This window comes from Hypanus sabinus, chromosome 4 (genome assembly GCF_030144855.1).
Source record: "Hypanus sabinus isolate sHypSab1 chromosome 4, sHypSab1.hap1, whole genome shotgun sequence".
NCBI classification, from domain to species: Eukaryota; Metazoa; Chordata; class Chondrichthyes; order Myliobatiformes; family Dasyatidae; genus Hypanus; species Hypanus sabinus.
The window spans coordinates 93,513,941-93,539,256 of NC_082709.1; the positions used below are offsets into that span (position 1 = coordinate 93,513,941).

At 42.0% G+C, this 25,316-nt stretch overlaps 1 protein-coding gene across 2 annotated transcripts in view; it reads left to right on the plus strand.

Annotated features, from left to right (window-relative positions):
• Positions 1–25,316, plus strand: part of sema5ba (sema domain, seven thrombospondin repeats (type 1 and type 1-like), transmembrane domain (TM) and short cytoplasmic domain, (semaphorin) 5Ba) — a 531,708-nt gene that overhangs the window by 159,498 nt on the left and 346,894 nt on the right. For both annotated transcript variants that reach the window (XM_059967676.1, XM_059967677.1), the window contains one exon: positions 21,415–21,608. In XM_059967676.1, coding sequence (XP_059823659.1) covers positions 21,467–21,608 — 142 coding nt within the window. In that variant the 5' untranslated portion in view covers positions 21,415–21,466. The remainder of the gene's footprint in view (positions 1–21,414; positions 21,609–25,316) is intronic.

Genomic DNA, 25,316 nt, shown 5'->3' on the forward strand with positions numbered 1-25,316 from the left:
CATGGTCAAGAGGTTCAGTTGTTGTTCAGACTAAACATCAGAATAGTATGATCAGTAGTAGTATGATCTAAGTGACTTTGACCATGTTGGTGACAGACAGGGCGGTTTGGATATCTCAGAAACTGTTGACCTCCTGGGATTTTCATGCACAATAGTCTCTAGAATTTACAGAGAATAGTGCAGAAAGATGAAAAAAATCCAGTGTGCATTCTGTGGGTGGGAATGGGAGAGGTCAGAGGAGAATGACCAGACTGGGTTCAAGCTGACAGGAAGGTGACATAATATATATAAGTAAAGTAATAAGCACAGATATGGAATTAAATGTGCAAGAATACATTAATACTGACATGTATTTACAGTGTAAACACCATTATAAAAAGTGGTTGAAAAGTGATTGTGATACAGTGAATGAGGGTTTTCGGGGCTGCTAACTGGAATGATTGATCAGGGTAACTGTCTGGGGAAGATGGTGTGAAATTTTTGCATTAACCCTATCGCGCTTTCCAGAGGGGAGCTTTTGGAAAAAGCAGCTTACAGCTGGGTAGTGTCACAGTGATTTTTCCAGCCTGCTTAATCCTGGGCACATACAAGTCCTGTGAATTTTAAAATTCTCATGACCCTCCTGAGAGACTTTGCTTCATTTCCTTCATGAATAGGAATCACTTATTTGTAGAGAGTGTCGCTTGTTTTAAATTCTGCCACTTGAGGTGACATCCCCTCCACATCCACCCTGCCTAAGCTCCTTTCAGTTGTGCACTCTCACTCTCCTGAAGTCCAGCAACTGCAAGTGCATCTAATTCTCTGATCAAAGTTGCCATGCATGTTAAGAAGGTGTATGAAAGGGGAGAGAGTCTTTGGGTAAAATCAGACCACAGGACCCAATGCAAAGGACTTTTCAAAATCTACCTGCAACAGTCAACTTAACTGAGACATGGTTTACCAACGATTCACTAGCTCTGACACAGTCTCTCTCTGAAGATAGATGGAAGTGGTAGGTTGTCAAGGGTTACTGCGGGACTTTCATTTGATGCAGAGCTGGGTTCAGAAGTGGCAGATGGCACTGAATCTAAAATGTGTGAAGTTATTCATTTTGGAAGGTTGAATTTGAAGGCAGAATACAGGGTTAAGGGCAGTATTCTTAGTAGTGTGGAGGAGCAGAGGGATCTTGGGGTCCATATCCATAGATTAGTCAAAGTCACATGCAAGCTGATAGAGTTGAAGGCATCTGGCGTGTTGGCCCACATTAGTTGGGGGATTGAGTTTAAGGACCTTGGGGTAATGTTGTAGCTCTATAAAACTGGTTAAACCACTCTTGGACTACTGTGTTCATTTCTGCTTCCCTCATTATAGGAAGAATGTGGGAGCTTTAGAGAGGGTACAGAGGAAATTGGCCATGATGTTGCCTGAATTTGAGAGCATGTCTCATGAAGGCAGGTTAAGCAAGCTTGGGCTTTCCTCTCTGGAGTGAAGGGGAATGAGCCAAAGACATTTTCCTAGGGTGGAAATGACGAATGTGTGGGGGTATAATTTTAAAGTGATTAGAGGGAATATGGGTGGGATGCCTGAGGTAATGTTTTATGACGCAGAGAGTGGTGGGTACATGGAATATGCTGCATTACATGAGGGTCATTAGGGGTGTTTAAAAAATACATTATATTAGAGCCATTTAAGAAAGTCTTAGATAGACATGTGGATGCTAGAAAATGGAGGGCTATGAGGGAGGGAGAGTTAAATTGATCTTACAGTGGGTATAAGTTCTTCAGAATCTAGTGAGAAAAGTGCCTACACTGTGCTGAAGTGTTCTATAATCGATGTTCCCATGTTTCATCAGACAACCCACATATATCAATGCAGAAAATTTGCAAGAGGATTTTTTTAATCAATATATCTTTTGGCATATATTTTTCTTCAAGTATGTACCAGTGAGGCAAAGAACCCAGTCTGGCAGTGAAAGTATGAAAGCTGATGAAAAACAGTTAAAAAATTAATGCCACTTGTTGGTGGCGTGGATTGTTTAACTAAGTGGAAGTTAGGCATTGAATGATGGATATCTTTGGCCTGAACTCCAAGATCTGCAACCTGCCAAGCATCTCCATGTTTTCTTTGTGGTTACCAGTCTGGCTCACTGCTTTCCCCTCTCTGTCCTGCCATCTGTACACAGTGACTGATGACGAGTGTGTCTGCTCTCCTCTGCTGGTGCTCGCTCTAACCTGCAGAGAGCTGGAGAAATGAAAGTACATTGGACTTCACACAAGACAGGCCAGGTGGTGCTGGCACACTCTTTGAGCAAAGCAGCCATCGCAATCCAGAACCAATGTCCGCAAGGAGCTTTAGCCAAGTCTGGTGAATCTGTGGAGTTCATTGTTACAGACGGCCGTGGAGGCCAAATCATTGAGTAAATTTAAAGCAGGGGCTGATAGATTCTTAATTAGTAAGGGTGTCAAAGGTTACGGGAGAAGGCAGGAGAGCCTGAATAGCAGTATATTCACACAGAGTGGAGTAGATATATGGAATTAGGTGCCAGAAGAAGTGTTTGAGGCAGGTACAGGTACATGGATAGCAGGTGATGTGGTCCTGGTGCTGTGAAGTTGGATTAATTAAATATACGTATTAGTTGGCATGGACGAATATAGGATGAAGGCCTTTTTCCGTGCTACTTAACTATGACTTTGTAGGTTATCATATTTCAGTGTCTGGATACAGGGCGTTAAGATAGCAGAAGGATTGATTTGAATCAATTCTTGTGGAGCAAGCAAAATAAAAAATCTGAGATAAACTTATGGTATCAAAAACAAAAGGGTGTTTATATGGATTTAGAACATAGAACACCACAGCACAATACAAACCCTTTGGCTCAACTCTTAACCTATCCCAAGATCAAACTATTCTTTCCCTCCATTTTTCTATCATTCATGTATCGAAGGGTATCTTAACTGTCCCTAAAGTATCTGCCTCTACCACCCCTGACAGGGTGTTACACACACCCACCACTCTCTGTGCAAAAATTTACCTCTGACATCCCTCCTCTACTTTCCTCCAATCACCAAGAAGTGATGTCCCCTCATATGAGCATTGTGATTGTCCCCTGTCCTGGGGGAGGGTGAGAAGCTCTGCTTGTGGTGCATCCAAACGTAAGTACATTGAGGCAGTAAAGGAAAAAAGCATACAGAATAGAGACAGTGCAATGACATTATCACAGATTTTGACAGACTTTAGGACAGAGGTTTAATCGAAGGCCTCATCTATCCCAGACATTCTTTCTTCTCCCTTTTCCCTTCAGGCAGAAGGTACAAAAGCCTGAAAGCATGTTCAAAGATGGCTTCTATCTCACTGTTGTCAGACTCTTGAACAAACTTCTTGTATGATAAGATGAACTTTTGGCCTCAGAATCTACCTTTTTATGATCTTACACTTTATTGTTGCCCTACGATGCCTTTTTCAGTAGCTTCTATGCTCTTTTCTGCATTTTTTATTGCTTTTCCTTATTCTAACTCAATGCACTGTGATCGGTGTGAACAGTATACAAGACCAGCTTCTCTCTGTATCCTGGTATATGTGACAATAATAAACTAATACCAATTTAAAACAGTTGAATGATTATGATAAATATAATGAGAGGATCTGCTGGGATCAGACCATGAGGCATTGGAGCAGAATTATGCCATTCAGCCCATCGAGTCTGCTTCACCATTTCAACCTGGCTGATCCATTTCCCTTTCAACCCCATTCTCTTGCTTTCTCCCTGTAACCTTACATGCCCTGGCTAATCAAGAACCTATTAACCTCTGCCCTTAATACACCTAGTAAACTTTCCTTCACAGTTGCCTGTGACAAAGAATTCCACAGATCCAACACCCTCTGGCTAAAAAAAATTCCTGCTCATCTCCATTCCAAATGGACAGGCTCTGAGGCTGTGTCCTCTGGTCCTAGACTCCCCCAGCACAGGAAACATCCTCTCCATGTCCATTCTATCTGTGCCCTTTGGTCCTGGACTCCCTCACCACAGGAAACATTGTCTCCACATCCACTCTATCTAGGCATTTCAACATTCGATAGGTTTCATTCTTCTAAATTCCAGTGATAAAAAGCTCAGATCCATCAAATGCTGCTCATATGATAAGCCTTTCATTCCCAGATTCGTTCTTGTAAACCTCCTCTGAACCCCCTCCGATGTCAGTGCATCCTTTCTTAAATAAAGGGCCCTAAACTGCTCACAATACTCCAAATGAGACCTCACCAGTGCCTTATAAACCTCGGTATTACATCCTTGCTTTTATATTCTAGTCCTCCCAAAATCAGAATCAGCTCATCAACAGCTGATGCACTCCTGTAAAGTGTGAGAAGAAGGAGTTTTAAAGGAGATCTGGAGGGGATGGGATGGGGAGGGTGAATGTTTTTTTATGCGCAGACACACACAGAGGCTGAGACTTGCAACGTGCTATCAGAGAAGAAGGTGGAATCATATTCCATTACTGCGCACAGGAGGCATTTAGACAGAAACAAGGCATAGAGGGATATATACTTAAAGCAGGCAAATATGATTAGTGTAGGGTAACAAGGTTAGCATGAACATGATGGGCTGAAGGGTCTGCTTTTTGCTGTGCTACTCCAAGCCTCCAAGATACTGTCTAATGCTCTGTGAGGAAGCTGAGGTGAGATGTGTTTACCCAGTGAGGTTTGGAACAAGGAAGTCCCTTGACCTAAGATTGCCACGATATGGAGGTGGTTGTATCTGCTGCAGCTTTCACTGCTGACAGTGCATCTCAGTTCAGAAAAACTTGCCATGCAAGCATTCTGCATTTGCCAGTTCGATAGCAGCAGCTGTATTACCCAGATAACTGATTGATCTCCGGATGGGAACTGGCAGGAACACTTGGATGTGTTGTACCTGGGCTAGTGAGCAGCAGAGCAAGCCAAGGTTCCCACTGCCTTTCCTGATCTGGAGATTACTGCCAAGAGCTACAGTAGGGAAAGTTTTGCCCTTGGTGACTGGAGGACTGCCAACTCTGATTGGTTGCTTTCTGGAGACTTCACATAGCTTCCAGTTCCTGTTATCAAAGAGCTTACTTTCAAAACATTATTAATTTTTTTATTGAAAGACACAACATTGAACCGGCCCTTTTGCCCCAACGAGGCAGCAACCCATTGATTTAACTCTAACAGGACAATTTACAATGATCAAGTAACCTACTGACTGGTACGTCTTTGGACTATGAGAGGAAACTGGAGCACCTGGGGAAACACGTGTGCTCATGGGGAGGACGTACAAATTTCTTACGGAGGATGCTGCAGTTGGACTCTGAACTCCGACACCCCAAGCTGTAATAACATCACACTAACCATTATGCTTCCACGGCTCCCTAATTATCCCTCTTGGACTGAAATATCTTTAGAATTAAGTAACAAACTTTGGACATTTTTAATCCCTCCCTCTCCCAGTGTAGAGTGCCCTCCTGCTTCAGAATATCCACCATTGTTCCGGTACCCAAAAAGACCATGGTAACGTGTTTGAATGAACTGGCATCCTGTTGCACTCACCTCAATAATAATCAAATGCTTTGAGAGGCTGGTCAAGGACTACATCTGCAGCATGTTACCACCTACACTGGATCCCCTACAATTCGCCTACCAATACAACTGATCAGCAGATGATAGAATAGCCACAGTTCTACGCACCGTCCACACACATCTGGAGAAGAAGGATGCTTATGTGAGAATGCTGTTCTTGAACTCCAGTTCAGCATTCAACACCATAATTCCCTCCAGTCTCGACAAGAAGCTTAGAGACCCCGGCCTTCACCCTGTCTTGTGTAGTTCGATCCTGAACTTCCTGTCAGATTACCAGCAGGTGCTAAGATGGGCTCCCTCACTTCTGCCCCTCTGACCCTCAACACAGGTACCCCTCAGGGCTGTGTCCTAAGTCCCCTCCTTTACTCTCTGTATACCCATGATTGTGTTGCCATCCACAGCTCCAATCTGCTAATTAAATTTGCTGATAATACTACATTGATAGGCCTAATCTCAAATAATAATGAGGCAACTGACAGAGAAGAAGCCATTATCCTGACACAGTGGTGTCAAGAAAACAACATCTCCTTCAAAGTTGCAAAATCAAAGGAGCTGGTTGTGGACTACAGGAGGAATGGAGACAGGCAACATTGACATCTATTGACAACAATGGATCTGGGGTTGAGAGGGTGAACAGCTTTAAGTTCCTTGGCATCCACATCACCGAGGAGCTCATGTGGTCTGTACATACCAGATATGTGGTGAAAAAAGCACAACAGTGCCTCTTTCACCTCAGGAGCTTGAAGAAGTTTGGTGTGGGTCCCCAAATCCTAAGTGCTTTCTACAGGGGCACAATTGAGACCCTCCTGACTGGCTGCATCACTGCCTGATATGGGAACTGTACTTACTTCAATCGCAGGACTCTGCAGAGAGTGGTGTGGACAGCCTAGCTCATCTGTAGATGTGAACTTCCCAGGATTCAGGACCTTTACAGAGACGGGTGTGCAGAAATGTCCCAAAGGGTCATTGGAGATCCGAGTCACTCCAACCACAAACTGTTCTACCTGCTACCATCCGGGAAACGGTACCACAGCATGAAGGTCAGGACCAACGGGCTCTGGGACAGCTTCTTCCACCAGGCCATCAGACTGATTAATTCATGCTGACGCAATTGTCTTTCTATGTTATATTGACTAACCTGTTGTACATAATATTTATTACAAATTACTATAATTGCACATTGCATATTTAGACAGAGACATAACATAAAGATTTTTACTCCTCATGTATATGAAGGATGTAAATAATAATAAATTCAATATAAACTCAAAAGATAACAGGGAAAGAGACAATTTGTTTAATGCCTTTAAGATTTAAATGGTAGAGTGATTGGTATTGCTTTATTATTGTCATGTGTTAAGATACAGCAAAAAGCTTGTCTTGCATACAGTCCATACAAATCAAATCATTATCCAGTGCATAGAGTCAGAATAAGGTAAAACAATAGCAATACAGAATAAAGTGTAAAAGTTACCGAAGAAGTGCAGTGTGGGTAAACGATAAAGTGCAAGATCACAATGAGGCTATTTGTGAGGCCAAGATTCCATCTTATTGTTCATGTACAGTTTTCATAAATTCTACTGTATTACTTTATTTTCCGGTTACTATCTGCAAAAAATGAATCTCAAGGTAGTATATGGTGACATATATGTACTTTGCCATTGCTCTGATTTTGGGGAGGTCCATTCAAGAGTTTGATTCAGTGAGATGGAAGCTGCCCTTAAGCCTGTGGTAATTCCTGCAGTGGTCAGTGTTTGGTGGGCAAATGTATCAGCAATTGGTGCACAGCAAGATTTCCCACAAGCCAATAGAGGCAATAAGTAACCCATTCACATAAAGGAAACTTGGTCATCAGTTTTAGTGAAGAGTGAATAGGTTCAGTGATGGCCCTTCATTGGAACAGACCTATATATCTAACATTTAGGTGAAGGGATCAATGTTGGACATACTGTATGTGGTGAAGAAATTACTCTCTGCTTTAGGAGTAATTCTAAGTTTGATGTAAATTTTTACGAGACGTCCATCAAGAATGAATGCTAGGGCATTAACGAATGCAATAGAACAAGGGTGTCTGGGAATACCAGTCCACAGTTAATTGAAAATGGCACCACATGTAGATAGGATCAATAAGAGAGCTTTTGTCACTTTGACCTTTATAAGTTGAAGCATTGAATACAGGAGATGAAATATCATGTTGAAGTTGTATAAGATATTGGAGAGGCCTGATGTGGAGATCTGTGTGCAGTTTTGGTCACCTACCTACAGGAAAGATGTAAACAAGGTTGAAAGAGTACAGAGAAAATTTACAAGGATGTTGCTGGGTCTAGAGAACCCGAGTTACATGGAAAGATTGAATAGGTTAGAACTTTATTCCTTGGACCATAGAAACTTGAGAGGAAATTTGATAGAGGTATATAACATTCTGAGTATAGGTATGATAAAAGCAAGCAGGCTTTTTCTACTGAGGTTGGGTGGGACTACAACCAGAGGTCATGGGTTAAGGGTGAAAGGTGAAAAATTTAAGGGGAACATGAGGGCTTTATTCTTTGGAGAGAAGGGGGATGAGAGGAGATATGATAGAGGTGCACAAGATATTAAGAGGAATAGACAGAGTGCACAGCCAGCGCCTCTTCCCCAGGGCACCACTGCTCAGTACAAGAGGACATGGCTTTAAGGTAAGGGGAGGGAAGTTCAAGGGGGATATTAGAGGAAGGTTTTTCACTCAGAGAGTGGCTGGTGTGTGGAATGCACTGCCTGAATCAGTGGTGGAGGCAGATACACTAGTGAAATTTAAGAGGCTACTAGACAGGTATATGGAGGAATTTAAGGTGGGCGGTTATATGGGAGGCAGGGTTTGACATTGTGGGCCGAAGGGTTTGTAATGTGCTGTACAATTCTATGTTCTATGAAACTTCTTCACTCGGAGGGTTGTGAGAGTGTGGAACAAGCTGCCAGCACAAGTGGTGCAAATGAGCTCAATTTCAACTTTTAAGAGATGTTTGGATAGTTACATGGATGGTAGGGGTATGGAGGGCTATGTTGATGGAAGTGGGCAGCTTAAATGGTTTGGCACAAACTAGATGGGCTGAAAGGCCTGGATTTGTGCTATACTTTTCTATGACTCTATGTCGCTAATGAATGGGCTCTTTGGTAATCTTATGAACAACAGGAATAAAAACAAGAGTAGATTATGCAACCTGTAAAATTTTCTCTGCATGCAGTAAGATACTAGCTGACATGTAAAACAAAGCTGCTGGAGGAACTCAGTGGATCGGTGGAGAAAGAGAAATGATCAACGTATCAGGTCGAGACCCTGCATAGGACCATAAGGCAAGAGAGCAGAATTAGGCCATTTGGTCCCTCAAGTCTGCTCCACAATTTCTACTCTTCCTTTGTCCCCACAGTTACTGCCTGGCTCATAGAGTTCCTCAAGCGGTTTGATTCTTGCTGTAGATTCCAGCATCTGCAGTCTATTGTGTCTGGCTTATATGAATTTTAGCTACAACTCAGCTTTGGTAAATTGGTTTATTATCGTCCCATTGAGGTAAAACAATAACAAAATTCAGAACAAAGTGTTGCAGAGAAGGTGAAGTGCAGGCAGATGATAGTTCAAAATTCAAAGTTCAAAGTACAAATGTTTATAAATTTATCATCAAAGTACATGTATTCACTTTCTTGCAGCCATTCACAGTAGAAACAAAGAAACACAATGGAATCAGTGAAAAACTGCACGCAGACAGATCAACAACCAATGCACAAAACAAGAAAAAACGGTGCAAATGCAAAAGCAAATAGTAATTTTAAATAGAGTAGTAAATAATACTGAGAATATGGGTTGTAGAGTGCTTGAAACTGAGACCATAGGTCCATGTGGTGCAAGGTTACAGTGAAGTACATTATCAGGACAGGGGTCACTTTATTGTACAAGGGAAACGTTATAGCAATGGGAATAGAAGCTGTCTTTGAGCCTGGTCAGTGGTGCTTTTGGGGTTTTGTATCTACTTGTTTAGTAGAAAAAGCATTTCAGGATGTAAACACAAAGTACACTGCAGATGCCGTGGTCAAATCAACACATACAAACAAGCTGGAGGAACAGCAGGTTGTGCAGCATCCGTTGAAATGAGCAGTCAGTGTCTCGGCCTGAAACGTTGACTGCTCATTTCAGGATGTATATTGTATACATTTCTCTGACATTAAATGAACCATTGAGTAAGGGTGTCAAAGGTTAGGAATGGGGTTGAGAGGGATAATAAATAAATCAGCTGTGATGGAATGCCAGAAGAAGTCTCAAAGGGCTGAAGGGCCTCATTCTGTTCCTATGTCTTATGGTACAGTGAGAAACTTCTCTTGCATACAGATCAATTCATTGCAATGGTGGGGCAGCCTAGTAGCAATACTTAGCGCAAGACTTTACAGAGCCAGCTATTAAGTTACGGGGTGAAAACCCGCTGCTGTCTGTGAGGAGTTTGTACATTCTCTCACTGACCCAGTGGGTTTCCTCTGCGTGCTATGTTTTCTCACACATTCCAAAAACGTACGGCTAGGGTTAGTGAGTTGTGGGCAGTAGAGCGACGACACTTGTGGGCTACCCAGCACAATTCTCACTGATTTGATTTGACACTCCCTATGCATTTCTATGTTTCAATGTGCATGTGACAAATAAAGCTAATCTTTTTCTTTAATCTTAGTATTAACAGTGCTTTGAAGCAGTACAAAGAAAAATAATAACTGCAAAAAATGCTGCGGAGAAAGATATGTAGCTACAGGTAGATTTTTAGAGACATAGAAATTAGATTTAAAAATTAGAATGATTATAACAGAAATAATGAATCGATGTATGAAGCAGCTTGCAATGTTCTAGTGCCTATCTACTTCTTCTAAGATCCACCCACCTCTTCCTTGAATATACTTAATGACTCCTTGCCCACAACTCTCTGTATGAGAAAATTCCCAAGATTTATGGCCTTCTGAAAGAAGAAAATAATTTTTATTGCATTCTTAGATTGGTTACTCTCCTCACCGCCCAACATATCCTGAGATTATGTCTTCTAGTTCATAACCCCAGAAAGGAAATGTCTTATCAGTATCCAACCTGTTCAATCCCTTCAGGGTGTTTCATGTTTTAATAAGGTCACTTCCAGACCCCATCTACTCAATCTTTCCTCCCCCCCCATGACAAACAGCGAGAAACTTTGGAGAACCAACACGAGGAAATCTGCAGATGCTGGAAATTCAAACAACACACACAAAATGCTGGTGGAACACAGCAGGCCAGGCAACATCTATAAGGAGAAGCACTGTCGACGTTTCGGGCCGAGACCCTTTGTCAGGACTAAATGAAGGGAAAGATATTAAGAGATTTTAAAAAATTTTGGAGAACCTTTTCTTTATGGTTTCCAAGAAAAGTATAAATAAGCAGGCCAAATGCATGCGGCACACAGCTGTCCACTTTGTCTTGTTCTCCTCCCTTGCCCTGGAGCCCTGAAGCATTTTATTTATTTATGTAATTCCATTTTTAAAAGTTATTGTGGAATGTGCTTTCTCTGTCCTTTCTGGATAGGAATTATATTGAAAAAAAAAGTAACATTTTTTATATCATTCCTGTGTTTCTGTCAATTATCTTAAATCTTCTTGTAATTAGTGATTTGGCTGATCATCTTTGTCTAAACCATGTATATCTTGAATGTGGTTATTAAATCCTAACTGAGCACTTCTGAAAACAATCCCAGTATCTACCCTCAGTCTCCCCGTAAGATTGCAAGACATAGCAGCAGAATTAGGCCATATGGCCTATTGAATAAAGCCATTGCATCCTGGCTGATTTATTTTCCCTCTCAAGCCCATTCTCCTGTCTTTCCACCGGAACTTTTGACACCCTTACTAATCAAGAACCCATCAACCTCCATGTTGAATATACCCAATGACTTGCTCTTCACAACCATGTATGCCAATGAATTCCACAGACTCACCACCTTCTGGGTAAAGAAATTCCTTCTCACCTCTGCTCTGAAGGGATGTCCTTCTATTCCGAGGCTGCACCCATAGAACATGGGATATAGATAGTACAGAATAATATGGCCCTTCACCCCACGAGTTGTGTCATCCCTTTAAACTACTTGAGGTCAATCTAACCCTTCCCTCCTGCACAGTACATAACTCTCCATTTTTCTTTCACCCATGTGCCTATCTGGTGTCTCTAATATATCATCCTCCACCACCAGCCCATCACTGCTTTCCATGTACTTGCCATTCTCTTGTAAAAAACCCACTTCTCATAACTCCCCTATATATTTCCCTAATCATTTTAAAAGTATGTCCTCTGGTGTTAGCCATTGTTGTCCTCAGAAAAAAAAAGGCACTGGCTGACCACTCAATCGATGCCCCTTATAGTCTTATACACCTCTATCAAGTCACATCTCATCCTCCTTTGCTCCAAAGAGAAAACTTCTAGCACACTCAACCTTTCCTCATAAGACATTTCCTCTAATTCAGACAGTGTCCTGGTAATTCTCCTCTGCACCCTCTCTAAAGCTTCCACTTAAAGGAGGAGGGGTGACATTACCAGTCAGGGAAAATGTCACACAGTGCTCTGTCAAGACAGACTGGAGAACTCATCTAGTGATGTGTAATGGGTGGAACTGAGAAATAAGAAAGGTACGACCATGTTAATGAGGTTATATTACAGATCACTCAACAGTCTACCGGATTTAGAGGAACAAATTTGTCGCGAGATCACAGATGGTTGAAAGAAACATAAGGTTATTATAGGTGGCTATTTTAACTTTCCGCATATCTACTGGGACTCCCATACTGTAAAAGGACCAGAATGGATAGAATTTGTCAAATGTGTTCAGGAAAGTTTCCTTAATCAATGCATGGAAGTCCCAACAAGAGTGAAGTTTTGAGAGTACAAAGCTTGTATATACCTGTTAGAATAAAAGGTAAAGATAACAGGTGTAAGGAATCTTCATGTTCAAGAGATTTTGAGGCCCTGCTTAAGAGAAAAAAGGAGGTACATTGCAGATATAGGCAGGTAGGTACAAATGAGGAATAAGAAATGCAGGAGAACACTTAAGAAAGAAATCAGGAGGGCTAAAAGAAGGCATGAGTTACCCTAAATGACAAGGAGAAGGAGAATCCTAAAGGATTCTACAGATAAGTTAAGAGCAAAAGGACTGCAAGGAATAAAATTGGTCCTCTGGAAGGTCAGAATGGTAATCAATATATGGAGCCAGAAAAGATGGTGGAGATCTTGAATATTTTTTGCAATCTATATTTACTCAGGGAACAGACACAGAATGTATATAAGTGTGGAAAAGTGGCTTCAACTTCATGGACCCTATACAAATTATAAGGGAGGAGGTGTTTGCTGCCCGGGGGAAAGCTAGGGTGCATAAGTCCCCAGGGCCTGATAAGTCAATCCCTCAGACCCTGTGAGAGGCAACTGCAGGCCCTAACAGAGATATTTAAATCATCCTTAGTGTCAGGTCAAGTACCAGAGGACTGGAGGATAGCTCTGCTGTTTAAGAAAGGCTCTAAAATAAGTCAGGAACTTACAGGCTGATGAGTCTGGCATCATTCATAGGTAAGTTATTGGAAAGTATTCTAAGGACAGGATATATGAATGCTTGGATAGACATGGACTTATTAAGGATGGTTAGCTGGCTTTGTGCATGATAGATCATGTCAAACCAAACTGTAGAATTTTTTGAGGAAGTTACCAGGAAAGTGGATATTGTCTACATGGACTTCAGCAAGGCATTTGACAAGGTTCCACGTGGGAGACTGGTCAAGAAGGTTCAGTCGCCTGGCACTCAAGATGAGGTAGTAAATTGGATTAGATACTGGCTTTGTGGGAGAAGCCAGAGATGGTAGTAGAAGGTTGTTTCTCTGACAGGAAGCCTGTGACTAGTGGTGTGCTGCAGATATTGATACTGTTGTTTGTCACCTATATTAATGATTTGGATGATACTGTGTTGAACTGGTTCAGCAAATTTGCAGATGACACCAAGGTTGGGGGTACAGTGGACAGTGAGGAAAGCTATCATGGCTTGCAGAGGGATATGGACCTGCTGGAAAGATAGGCTGAAAAATGGCAGAGGAACTTAATGCATACCAGTGTGAGGTGTTGGACTTTGTCAACCAGGGTAGGTTTTATGATAGGACACCTGAGGAATAGTGTAAAACAAAGGGGCCTGGGAATATGCCATAATTTATTGAAAGTTGTGTCACAGTAGATAGGGTTGTAAAGAAAGCTTTTGACACATTCGCCTTCATAAATCAAAATACTGAATACAGAAGATGAGATGTTATGTTGAAGTGTATAAGACATTGGTAAAGCTTAATTTGGAGTATTGTGTGCAGTTTTGGTCACCTACCTACGGGAAAGATGTAAATTAGGTTAGAAGAATATAGGAAAAATTTACAAGGATGTTGCTGTGTCTGGAGGACCTGAGCTATAAGGAAAGACTGAATAGTTTAAGACATTATTCCTTGGAATGTTGAGAGGAGATTTGATAGAAGTATACAAAATTATGAGGGGTAAATGCAAACAGGCCTTTTCCACTGAAGCTGGTTGGGAGTACAACCAGAGTTTATGGGTTAAGGGTGAAAGGTGAAAAGTTTAAGGGGAACATGAGGGAATCTTCTTCATTCAGAGGGTTGTGAGAGTGTGGAATGAGCTGCCAGCACAAGTGGTGCATGCAAGCTCTATTTCTATATTTAAGAGAAGTTTGGATAGGTACATGGATAGTAGGGGTGTTGGAGGCCTATGGTCCTGGTGCAGGTCGAAGATAGTAGGCAGTTTTAAGTTGTTTGGCACAGACTAGAGCTTGTTAGTGTGTTGTATTTTTCTATGACTTTATGACTCTATCCTTCCTATAATGAGGTGACCATAAATGAACACAGTATTTCAAGTGTAGTCTAACCAGAGTGTTTTAGAGCTGCACTAACACCAAGATCTCAATTATTAACATCCACCAAAATCTCAACTGAAATACCATGGCTTCAAGATGCTGCAACAAGTGACTCACTTCTTGTTACCCCAAGACAAGACCCCACCCACCCCAGACATTCTCTCTTCTCCCCATTCCCATCAGGCAGAAGATACAAAAGCTTGTGTGCCATCAGGCTCACGGACAACTTCTATCCCACTGTTATAAGATTACTGATTTGTTCCCTAGTATGATAAGGTGGAATCTTGACCTCACAATCTACCTCAGTATGATTTTGCACCTTATTGTTTACCTGCACTGCACTTACTCTGTAGCTGTTAAACTTTATTCTGCAGTTTGTTATTTTTTAATGTGTATTACCTTGATGCACTGTGTAACGATGTGATCTGTATCCAAATCAAGCTTTCTGCTGGACCTCAGTACACAGGAGTCAGAGTCGGAGCCATAAAGCTCTGCAGGCCCTTTGCTGCATCTAGTTCATGCTGAGTTATTATTCTGATTAGTCCCATTGAGCCACAGCTGGATGATATCCCTCTCATCCATGTACTTATCACAAAATTTGTAAATCACATGTAATTTCACAAAATGTGTCAATAATAAACCATTTCCAATTCCAAATGCAACAGAAGCTTGAACACACTCTCCACTTGCCCCACTAACTCTGAAGAACATAAGCATCACCCATTGCACTTTATTTGTCTGTCTGCAACGCACTTCCTCTATAACTGTAACACCATAGAACATAGACATTTACAGCACATTACAGTCCCTTCACCCACAACATAGTGCCGACCATGTAACCTACTCTAGAGACTACTTAGAATTACCCTATTGCATAGCCCTCCATTTTTCTAAGCCCCATGTACTTGACTAAGAGGCTGTTAAAAGACCCTATTGTATCCACTTCCACCACCGTTGTTGGCAGTGCATTCCACGCACCCACCACTCTTTGTGTGAAAAACTTACTCCTGACATTCCCTCGATACCTATTTCCAAGCACCTTAAAACTATGCCCCCTCGTTTTAACCATTTCAGCCCTAGGAAAAGCTGCTGGCTATCCACACTATCTATGCCCCTCATCATCTTATACACCTCAATCAGGTCACCTCTCATCTTCCATCACTCCAAGGAGAAAGGGCCAAGTTCACTCAACCTATTCTCATAAGGTATGCCCTCCAATCCAGGCAACATCTTTGTAAATCTCCTCTGAACTCTCTCTATTGTATCAACATCCTTCTTGTAGTGAGGTGACCAGAAATGAACACCGTACTCCAACTGGAGTCTGACCAAGGTCTTATAGTGCTTTAACATTACCTCACAGCTCTTGAACTCAATCCCCTGGATGATGAATGCCAATACACCACACACCTTCTTAACAACACTGTCAATCTGCGCAGCAGCTTTGACACGGACCCAAGATCTCTCCGATCCTCCATGCTGCCAAAAGCCTTACCGTTAATATTCTGTCTTCAAATTGGACCTACAAATAAACTACTTCACACTTATCTGTGTTGAAGTCCATCTGCCACTTCTCAGCCCAGTTCTGCATCCTAGCGATGTCCCACTGTAACCTGTGACAATCCTCCAGACTATCCACAACACCCCCAGCCTCTCTAAGTAAATAAATAATATCAACTTCCAACAGATCCACAAAGATGTTGACACTAAGGAACTTGAATCTGCTCACCCTTTCACCATTGAGCCCTCGATGAGACTGGTGTTTGCTCTCCTGACTTCCCCTTCCTGAAGTCCACAATCAATTCCTTGATCTTACTGATGTTGAGAGCAAGGTGGTTTGCAACACTACTCAATCAGCTGATTGAGCTGTCATAACCGTGTACTCGAGGACCTGTATTTGTAATGGTGACTGATGTGTACAGAGTAAGATCCCACAAACTGCGATGGTAATCTGAGCTGGTGCTGCCGCTGGAGGGGTTAACATAGAGTTGGGGATGAGGTGGGCACTGAGTTCATTGCTGATGTAGTGCTGTTGACAGGATAGGCAGTTGATTGGGCAATAACAGTGGGACATTAGTTTCTTAGTGAAAGCCACTGACCAGACTCTGACAATGCTGACGGCATCCCTCAAGTGTTGCCACATTTCTGGCATCAGCGTAGCATGCCCATAGCTCACTAACTCTAACTGTACATGGAAGGAAACTGGAGCACCAGGAGTTAGCCCACATGTTCACAGGGAGAGCATGCAAACTCCTTATAGACAGCAGCAGGAATCAAATCCTGATCTTACAGTTACCTGCTGTAAAGCATTGTACTACCATACCCCACTTCCTTAGTTGATGTTACAGATGCCTGCAACTGCTGGTGCAGGATACAACCGGGTACCTGAGCTCTCTTGGTTAGTGAGTAGGATGAGAGACACTACTCCTCTCCATTCCTCCTGCATGAAAATACAAAGCTGTTTGAGGGTCCCTGAAAATATTCAGTCTTCCTGCATCTCAGTTACTTTATGCAGTGATTTGATTAATGCGTTTAAAATTAATTTGATCAACCTTGAGAGCCTGATGCAGTATTTACACAGCAAATTAATAAATGGGTAACATTTCAGGTGAATTAACTGGAGAGTTTCTGAACTGAAAGGTTTCAAATAGATGTTTGACCTACTCTGACCTTCTGGGAGATTGATCCAGGGTCTCAATGGCTGATGGAAGGCCAGATTAAGTATTATTAGTGCAGCATGTCCTGTTTATTACCTCTGTCTAGCCACGTCTTCTCGCTGATTGGCATTACAAACTGTTTGCGCCTTACAGAGCAATGCATTGATTGGGGATTCAAAAGAAGAATGAAACCATTGAATCAGCATTTGAGATGATCAAGTATTGAACTAATTTAGTGCCTCACTTTGCAGATAGTTGGAGAGAATGTCTCTTTAAACACAAGAGATTCTGTGGTTTCCTCTGTACTGGTGAGACCTGATGTATAGTAGATTAGGATACTGTTTGGTCGAGCACCTTTACTCCATCTGCAGAACGCAGGATTTAATTTTACCATTTTCATTCTAATCCCCATTCCCATTTTGACATAGCCTCCTCTATACAGCATGAAGAATAACTGAGTAACCTTCAACCTAATGGTATGAATATTGATTTTTCTTACTTCCAGTAATTCTTAACCCTCCCCTTCCCTCTTTTTGCATTCCCCACTTTTTCTCCCCTCCTACCTCTTCTCTTCTCCTCATCTGCCAGTCACCTCTCCCAGATGCCCCTCTTTCATACATTTCTCCCACAGTCTACTTTCCTTTCCTATCAAATTCTTTCTTCTTCAGTCTTTTCCACCTATCACCTCCTAGCTTCTCAGATCATCAGCCCTCCCTCACCCACCAGGCTTCACCTATCACCTCTGAGCTTATACTCCTTTCCCTCTCCCACCTTCTTATTCTGCTTTCTTCCCCTTCCTTTCCAGTCTTGATGAAGGGTCTCGGTCTGAAATGTTGGCTCTTATTTCTCTCTGCAGATATTGCCTGACCTTCTGAGTTCCTCCAGTACTTTTTGTGGGAATGACTTTTTGTTGGTTCGGGAATCTAAGACACACACACACTCAAACTTCTGCTATCAGATTTCTGAACAGACAATGAGCCCTTGAACACTAACTCACAATGTCCATTTAGGAATCGATGGCAGAGGGGAAGAAGCTGTTCCTGAATCACTGAGTGTGTGCCTTCAGGCTTCTGTACCTCCTCCTGATGATAACAATGAGAAGAGGCATGCCCTGGGTAGTGGAAGCTGCTTTTCTGAGGCATTTCCCTTTGAAGATGTCTTGGATACTACAGAGGCTAGTACCCATGATTGAGCTGACTAATTTTATAACTCTCTGCAGCTTACTTTGATCCTGTACAGTAGCCATCCCCCATACCCAATTCCAGATGGTGATAACGCCTGTCAGAATGCTCTCCATGGTACATCATGAGAAGTTATTGAGTGTTTTAGCTGCTAAACCAAATCCCTTCAAACTTCTAATGAAATATAGCCATTGTCTTGCTTCTTTATAACTGCATCGATATGTTGGGACCAGGTTAGGTCTTTAGAGATCTTGACACCCAGGAACTTGAAGCTGCTCACTCTGTCCACTTCTGATCCCTCTATGAAGATTGGTTCATGTTCCCTCATCTTACCCTTCCTGAAGTCCACAATCATCTCTTTGGTCATACTGACGTTGAGTGCCAGGTTGTTGCTGCGATATCATTCAGCTAGCTGGTATATCTCGCTCCTATACACCTTCTCGACTCCCTCTGAGATTCTACCAACAATTGTCAGAAAATTTATAGATGGCATTTGAGCTATGCCTAGCCGCACAGTCATGGGTATTGAGGTGTGCCAGTGTTGATCATCCGTGAGGAGGAGATGTTATCATCAATCCACACAGAAGTTATAAAGAAGGAAAGACAGCGGCTATACTTTATGAGGAGTTTGAAGAGATTTGGCATATCAACAAATACACACACAAACTTCTATTCTTGTACCGTGGAGAGCATTCTGACAGGCTGCATCACTGTTTGATATGGAGGGGCTACTGCACAGGACCGAAAAAAGCTGCAGAGTGTTGTGAATTTAATCAGCTCCATCTTGGGTACTAGCCTACAAAGTATTCAGAACATCTTCAGGGTGCGGTGTCTCATAAAAGCAGCATCCATCATTAAGGACCCCCAGCACCCAGGGCATGCCCTTTTACTCACTGTTACCATCAGGTAGGAGGCACAGAAACCTGAAGACACACACCCAGCGATTCGGGAACAGCTTCTTCCCCCTGCCATCTGATTCCTAAATGGACATTGACTCTTTGGACACTACCTCACTTTTTTTTAATATACAGTATTTCTGTTTTGTATGTTTTTAAAAAATCTATTCAATTACACATACTGTAAATGATTTACTTATTAATTTTCTGAATTTTTTTGTTATTATCTTTCTGTCTCTGCTAGATTATGTATTGCTTTGAACTGCTGCTGCTAAGTTAACAAATTTCACGTCACATGTCAGAAATAGTAAACCTGATTCTGATTCTCTTCTGAGACTGAGGTCAGCAGTTAAGAAGTCAAGGATCCAATCACAGAGGGAGGTACAGAGGCCCAGGTTCTTCAACTTCTCAATCAGGATCATGGGAATGATGGTATTAAATGCTGAGCTATAGTCGATGAACATAGGTGTTTGTATTGTCCAGGTGATCTAAGGCCATGTGAAGAGCCATTGAGATTGCATCTGCTGTAGACCTCTTGTGGCAGTAGGCAAATTGCAGTGGGTCCAGGTCGTTGCTGAGGCAGGAGTTAATTCTAGCCATGACCAAGCTCTGAAAGTATTTCATCACCGTAGATGTGACTTAAGGTCTATTTCATGTACTGCTGCTGCAAAACAAACTCATGACATATGTCAGTGATAATAAACCCACTTTGTTTCTGGCTATGTGATTTAAAATGTACCATCAGGTATTTGAAGACAGAAAAATGGAAACATCTTTATATGCAGGAGGTCTTAGCGTCTAGAGCACTACAACACAGAAACAGGCCCTTTGGCCTGTCGAGTCTGGGCCAAGCCATTATTCTGCCAGGTTCCCTTGACCTGCACCTGGACTGTAGCTCGCCAGATCCACTTCATGCTGTTGTATAAAGATAAAAAGAAAGATAAAGGTCAACTTTATTTTCATGTCCATCAAAACACTCATTTTGTGTTGGTGTCAAAACCAACAGATTTGGAGGCTGTGTTGGGAGCAGCCCACAAGTGTTGGCATGCTTTTGTGGCCACCATAACATGCAGACAATTTACCAACCCTAACCCCTAACCCATACAGCTTTGTGGAATGCGGAAGGAGGCTGGAGCACCCGGATGAAGTCCACGTGTCTGCGGGATGAACTTCCAAACACCTTACAGACAGCGTCGCCAATTAAGCATCAATCTTACAACTGCCACTGTAAAACACTTTGCTAACTGCAGTACCCCCATACTGCCCATCCAGCATTCCCCTTCCAGCTTTTCCCCTCCAGAATTCCAGTACGCAGTGTTTTGCATTTGTGTTTTCAGCCCCCACATTCCACAGAATTTGCAGCAGAATTTTGGATTTGAGGTTGTAAGCCTGAGGTGTTCAGACTGTGAGACTGTGGGCTCCAGGCTTGAGCTGAGCTCCACAGGGACACTGGAGGAGCTCAACATCTTATGTGGAAGAGAACTGTTTATTAGATGAAATATAAATGAGCTTTACTGTGATGTGCAATCTTCTTGTAGCTACCATCGCCACAGTTCAAGACAACTACTTCCCTTCAACCTACTGACACAGCACTGGGCCTGTACTCGTTGGTGTTTAGAAGACTTGGGGGGGGGGTATATTTCTTTGTAACCTATCAAATATTAAAAGGCCTTGATAAAGTGGACATGGAGAGGATGCTTCCTATAGTAGGGGAATCAAGGACCAGAGAGCACAGCTTCAGAATAGAATAGAGATGAAGGGAAATTTCTTTAGCTAGAGCAGAGATTCCCAACCTGAGGTCCACAGAGCCCTTGGTTAATGGTAAGGGTCCATGGTATTAAATAGATTAGGAACCCCTGAGTTAGAGGGTGGCAAATCTGTGGAATTCATTAATGGAAGGGTGAAGCAGACTCATTGGGCTAATTCTGCAACTATGTCTTATGGTCTGACCCTATTCTTTGCAGTTTCGCAACACAATGGCCACTCTGATCACTTTGCATTAAAATTGACTTTGCGTTTTCTTCTTGTTCTAATTCTGTTCTTGTGAATTTTGATTACCTGATGCTATGTGTCTGTGATACAGTTTTCCATTGCACTTGTGTGTACATGTACTCTTGATGTGACAATTAACTTGACTTTGATTTTGACTTGCAGTGTGCGTGAATGCTCACTGTGGATAATCTAATCTGTTTCCTTTCAGACACATCTCCCAAATCCCACCACATTTGTAGCTAAGAGGATTGACAGCTACCATGGGGAACCAGCGACTGGTGACCTGCTGTCTGTCTGTCCTGTGTTTCCTAATCCTCATCAGCGGTAACGTCCTCGTTTTCATGAGTGCACAGCACCTTGCGCAGTGTGGCAGGAAGGAGCATCCCATGGTCCTCTTCAGAGGTGAGGAATGGAACCATGAGCTCAGCTCATTTCTGAAAGTGAAGCATTTACATTTGCGTCTATCCTCTTTGAATTCCATCTTATAAAGTCTTTTTTTGAATTTTTGGTTTTTATTGTCAGATGTACCAAGATAAAGCATATTGTTTACACAGATTAAATCATCTGGAGTCTGAACCTTATTGAATTGAATTGACTTTATTTCTTATATCTTTCACATGCATGAAGAATAAAAATCTTTACGTTACATCTCCTTCTAAATGTGCAATGTGCAATAGTATTTTATAATAAATAGAACAGTCAGTGTAACATAGAAATATTCTCAAATCAGTGTGAGTCAATCAGTTGGATGGTCTGGTGGAAGAAGCTGTTCTGGAGCCTGTTGGTCCTGGGTTTTATGCTGTTGTACTGTTTCCTGGATGGTAGCAGCCAGAATAGATTGTGGTTGGGGTGACTTGGGTCCCCAGCGATACTTCAGGCCCTTTATCACACCTGTCTTTGTAAATGCTCTGAATCATGGGAAGTTCACAAATACAGATGCACTGGGCTGTCCACACCACTCTCTGCAGAGTCCTTTTGAGGGATGCCTGACCCTGAGAATAAAGTCATAATCCATTTTCAGAAACCTTGCATCCCACCTAACCAAACTTCTAGCCATGCTGTAGTTGTGTTTAATTCTGAGATATGGTTATTTGGTCTTTGCGCTTGAGATTCAAGATGCAAAACTGTTTGTTGTCATTCTTTTGTGCAAGAGTGTAAAGGAGAAGGAAATGATTGTTACTCCTGATCTGATGCCACATAAAAAAATAACAATAAGTATAAACTACACAATAAAAATTAAATAAACCACAATAAATATAAATATAAAAGCAATCCTATGTATATTTTGACACTGACGGGAAATGATAAAGTGACTTTTGGCAAGAGGAACTCTTTGTAGTGGCAGCAGTGACTGTGTCAGTGTAGGTGTGGGATGTGGAGTCCAAGTGTAAGGTGGCAATGCATCAGGGGATGAAGGGTGCTGAGGAGCTATGCAGAAGAGTGGCTGATGTGGATGTAGGGTGGTGGGGTGGGCTAAATCATGGTGGAAGTGTTGATTACCCTGTTGTTGATCAGGACTAACATAACACCCCTAAATTCCGGACTAAACTGCAGATGTGGGATACATTTCCTCATCCAAGGGGAGCACCCTCTGTATCAGCTGTTTCTTAGAAAACCAATCACTGTACCTCATCCAGCAGTCACCAGTAACCTGTGACCAAATGTTATGGCCACAGGAAGGGTCAAGAAGTTGGTTGTCCCATGGTAAGAGACTCAAAATTCAAGGCAAATTTACTATCAAAGTACGTATACGTCACCATATATTACCTTAAGATTCATTTTCTTACAGGTATTCACAGTAGAATCAGGAAATACAATACAATAGAATCAATGGAAACTACACACAAAGACTGACAAACAACCAATATGCAAAAGAAGACAAACTGTGCAAATTTAAAAAAGAGTAAATAAATAACACTGACAACTTGAGTAGTAGAGTCCATGAAGGTGAGTTTGTGGGTTGTGGATGTTCAGTGCTGAGATGAGAGTTAAAAGTTGAGAGTTATGGGGCAAAAGTTTATGGGTAACACAAGGGGGAACTTCTTTACTCAGAGAGTGGTTGCTGTGTGGAATGAGCTTCCAGTAGAAGTGGTAGAGGCAGGTTTGGTATTGTCATTTAAAAACAAATTGGATAGGTATATGGACAGGAAAGGAATGGAGGGTTATAGGCTGAGTGCAGGTAGGTGGAACTAGGTGAGAGTAAGCGTTTGGCACAGACTAGAAGGCTGAGATGGCCTTTTTCCGTGCTGTAATTGTTATATGATTATGTGAGTGAAGTTATCCCCTTTGGTCCAGCAGCCTGATGAACCAGAACCTCGTTTATTATCACTGACATATGTTATGGAATCCGTTGTTTTGTGGCAGCAGTACTGTGCAAGGCGTAAACAATAAACAAATAAATAACAATACACACATATGTATACATAGTGACCAACACAGTCAGAGGATGTGCTGGTGGCAGCCCACAAGTCTCACCATGCTTCCGTCACCAACAGAGCATGCCCGGAACTTACTAACGTGAACTTGTATGGTTTTGGACTGTGGGAGGAAACTGGAGCACCCAGAGGAAAGCCACACAGTCACAAGCAGAGCATTAAAAACTCCTTAAAGGCACCAGTGGGAATTGAACTTGGGTCGCTGGCACTATAAAGCGTTATGCTGACTGCTGTGCTGCAAGGTTTTGTTTGTATATCATCCAGACAGAGCATTTCATGCAAGTGACACAGTGTTACACGTGATTCACACAGAGCGTATATCATGATAGTACAAAAGGAAAACAGTGTGCAGAGCAGTTATTGCCAAAATACAGAGCAGGTAGACAAATAAGGTACAAGAACAACAACGCGGCAGACGGAGATATTGAGAGTTTACTTTTATTGTATTTTATTCAAGAGTTTGAGAGGCTGTATAGTGTACTGTTCTTTCTGTGTAGAAAATCTAACACAGAGCAACACATGAAATGTAGCAGAAACTCAGCAGGTCAAGCAGCATCTGTGGAGGGGAATAAATAGTCAAAGTTTCAAGTTGAAGCCCTTCATCGGGACTTCCATAGATGCTGCTGGACTTGCTGAGTTCCTCCAGCATTTTGTGTAGTTGCCTTGATTTCCAGTACAGTATCTGCAGAATCTCTTGTATTTCTGATGCAGACAAAGAGTGCATTGAGCAGAGTCAGTAGCCTGTTAGAAAGAGTGTTTGCAGCTTATTCCATAGGTCATGGAGAGGATGTACCTGATTGTCCATAATGGTAACAGTTTGTATAGTGACTCTATCACCATCAGGCTCCTGAACAGCATCTACTGTAAACTCACTTTCAAGGACTCTACAATCCTGTAACATTTATTTACTTTTTTTTATTATTTGCATGATTTGTCTTCCTTTACACACTGTTGTTTTGTATAGGTTTTCATAAATTCGACTGAACTTTATTTTTCAGTGACAAGAAAGTGAATCTCATGGTAGCATTTGGTGATGCACAGTATATGTAGTTTGATAATAAATTTACCTTGAGCTTTGAAGGCAGCACTTTTTCCCTCTACTGAAGGTGAGAGGTCCAATAAAAGTTACCTGACTGGGTTTTCTAATCTTCAATGTGTCACAAGGCAAATTCTTCTTTTGTGGGTCTAGATGATGAACCACAGATCACATAGTTGCAACAAAAGCAGATGCTGTCTGATGTAGCCAGTATCTCACTGCATCTCACCACTTCATCTGCTCCTGGATGTCCTGCTCCCCTTCTGGGCTGCAGATGCTATCTATAAATAGCACTATCTCTGTTGATCACGCTCGGGGTTTCTCTCTTCGTCAGATCAGATCCAGTTAGTTTATTGTCGGGGGCAATGAATTTCCTTGCTCATGTGAAACTCACAGAGTAAACAGTATGTGTGGTAATAATAAATACAACAATGAGCATTAAAACACCAGAATATTGTGACGAGCGTCATCTGAGGTAGCGCAAAAAAGAAATGTGGAAGCCATAGTAACGGAATAACCAAGCTTGTCCATGAATGTGGCTGTACCATGTTCATTAGTCTGGTCATCCGAGCTTTCAGGCTCCTGTATCCTCTCTCAGATGGGAGAAGAGAGAAAATGGAATGGCCAGTGTGACAGGTG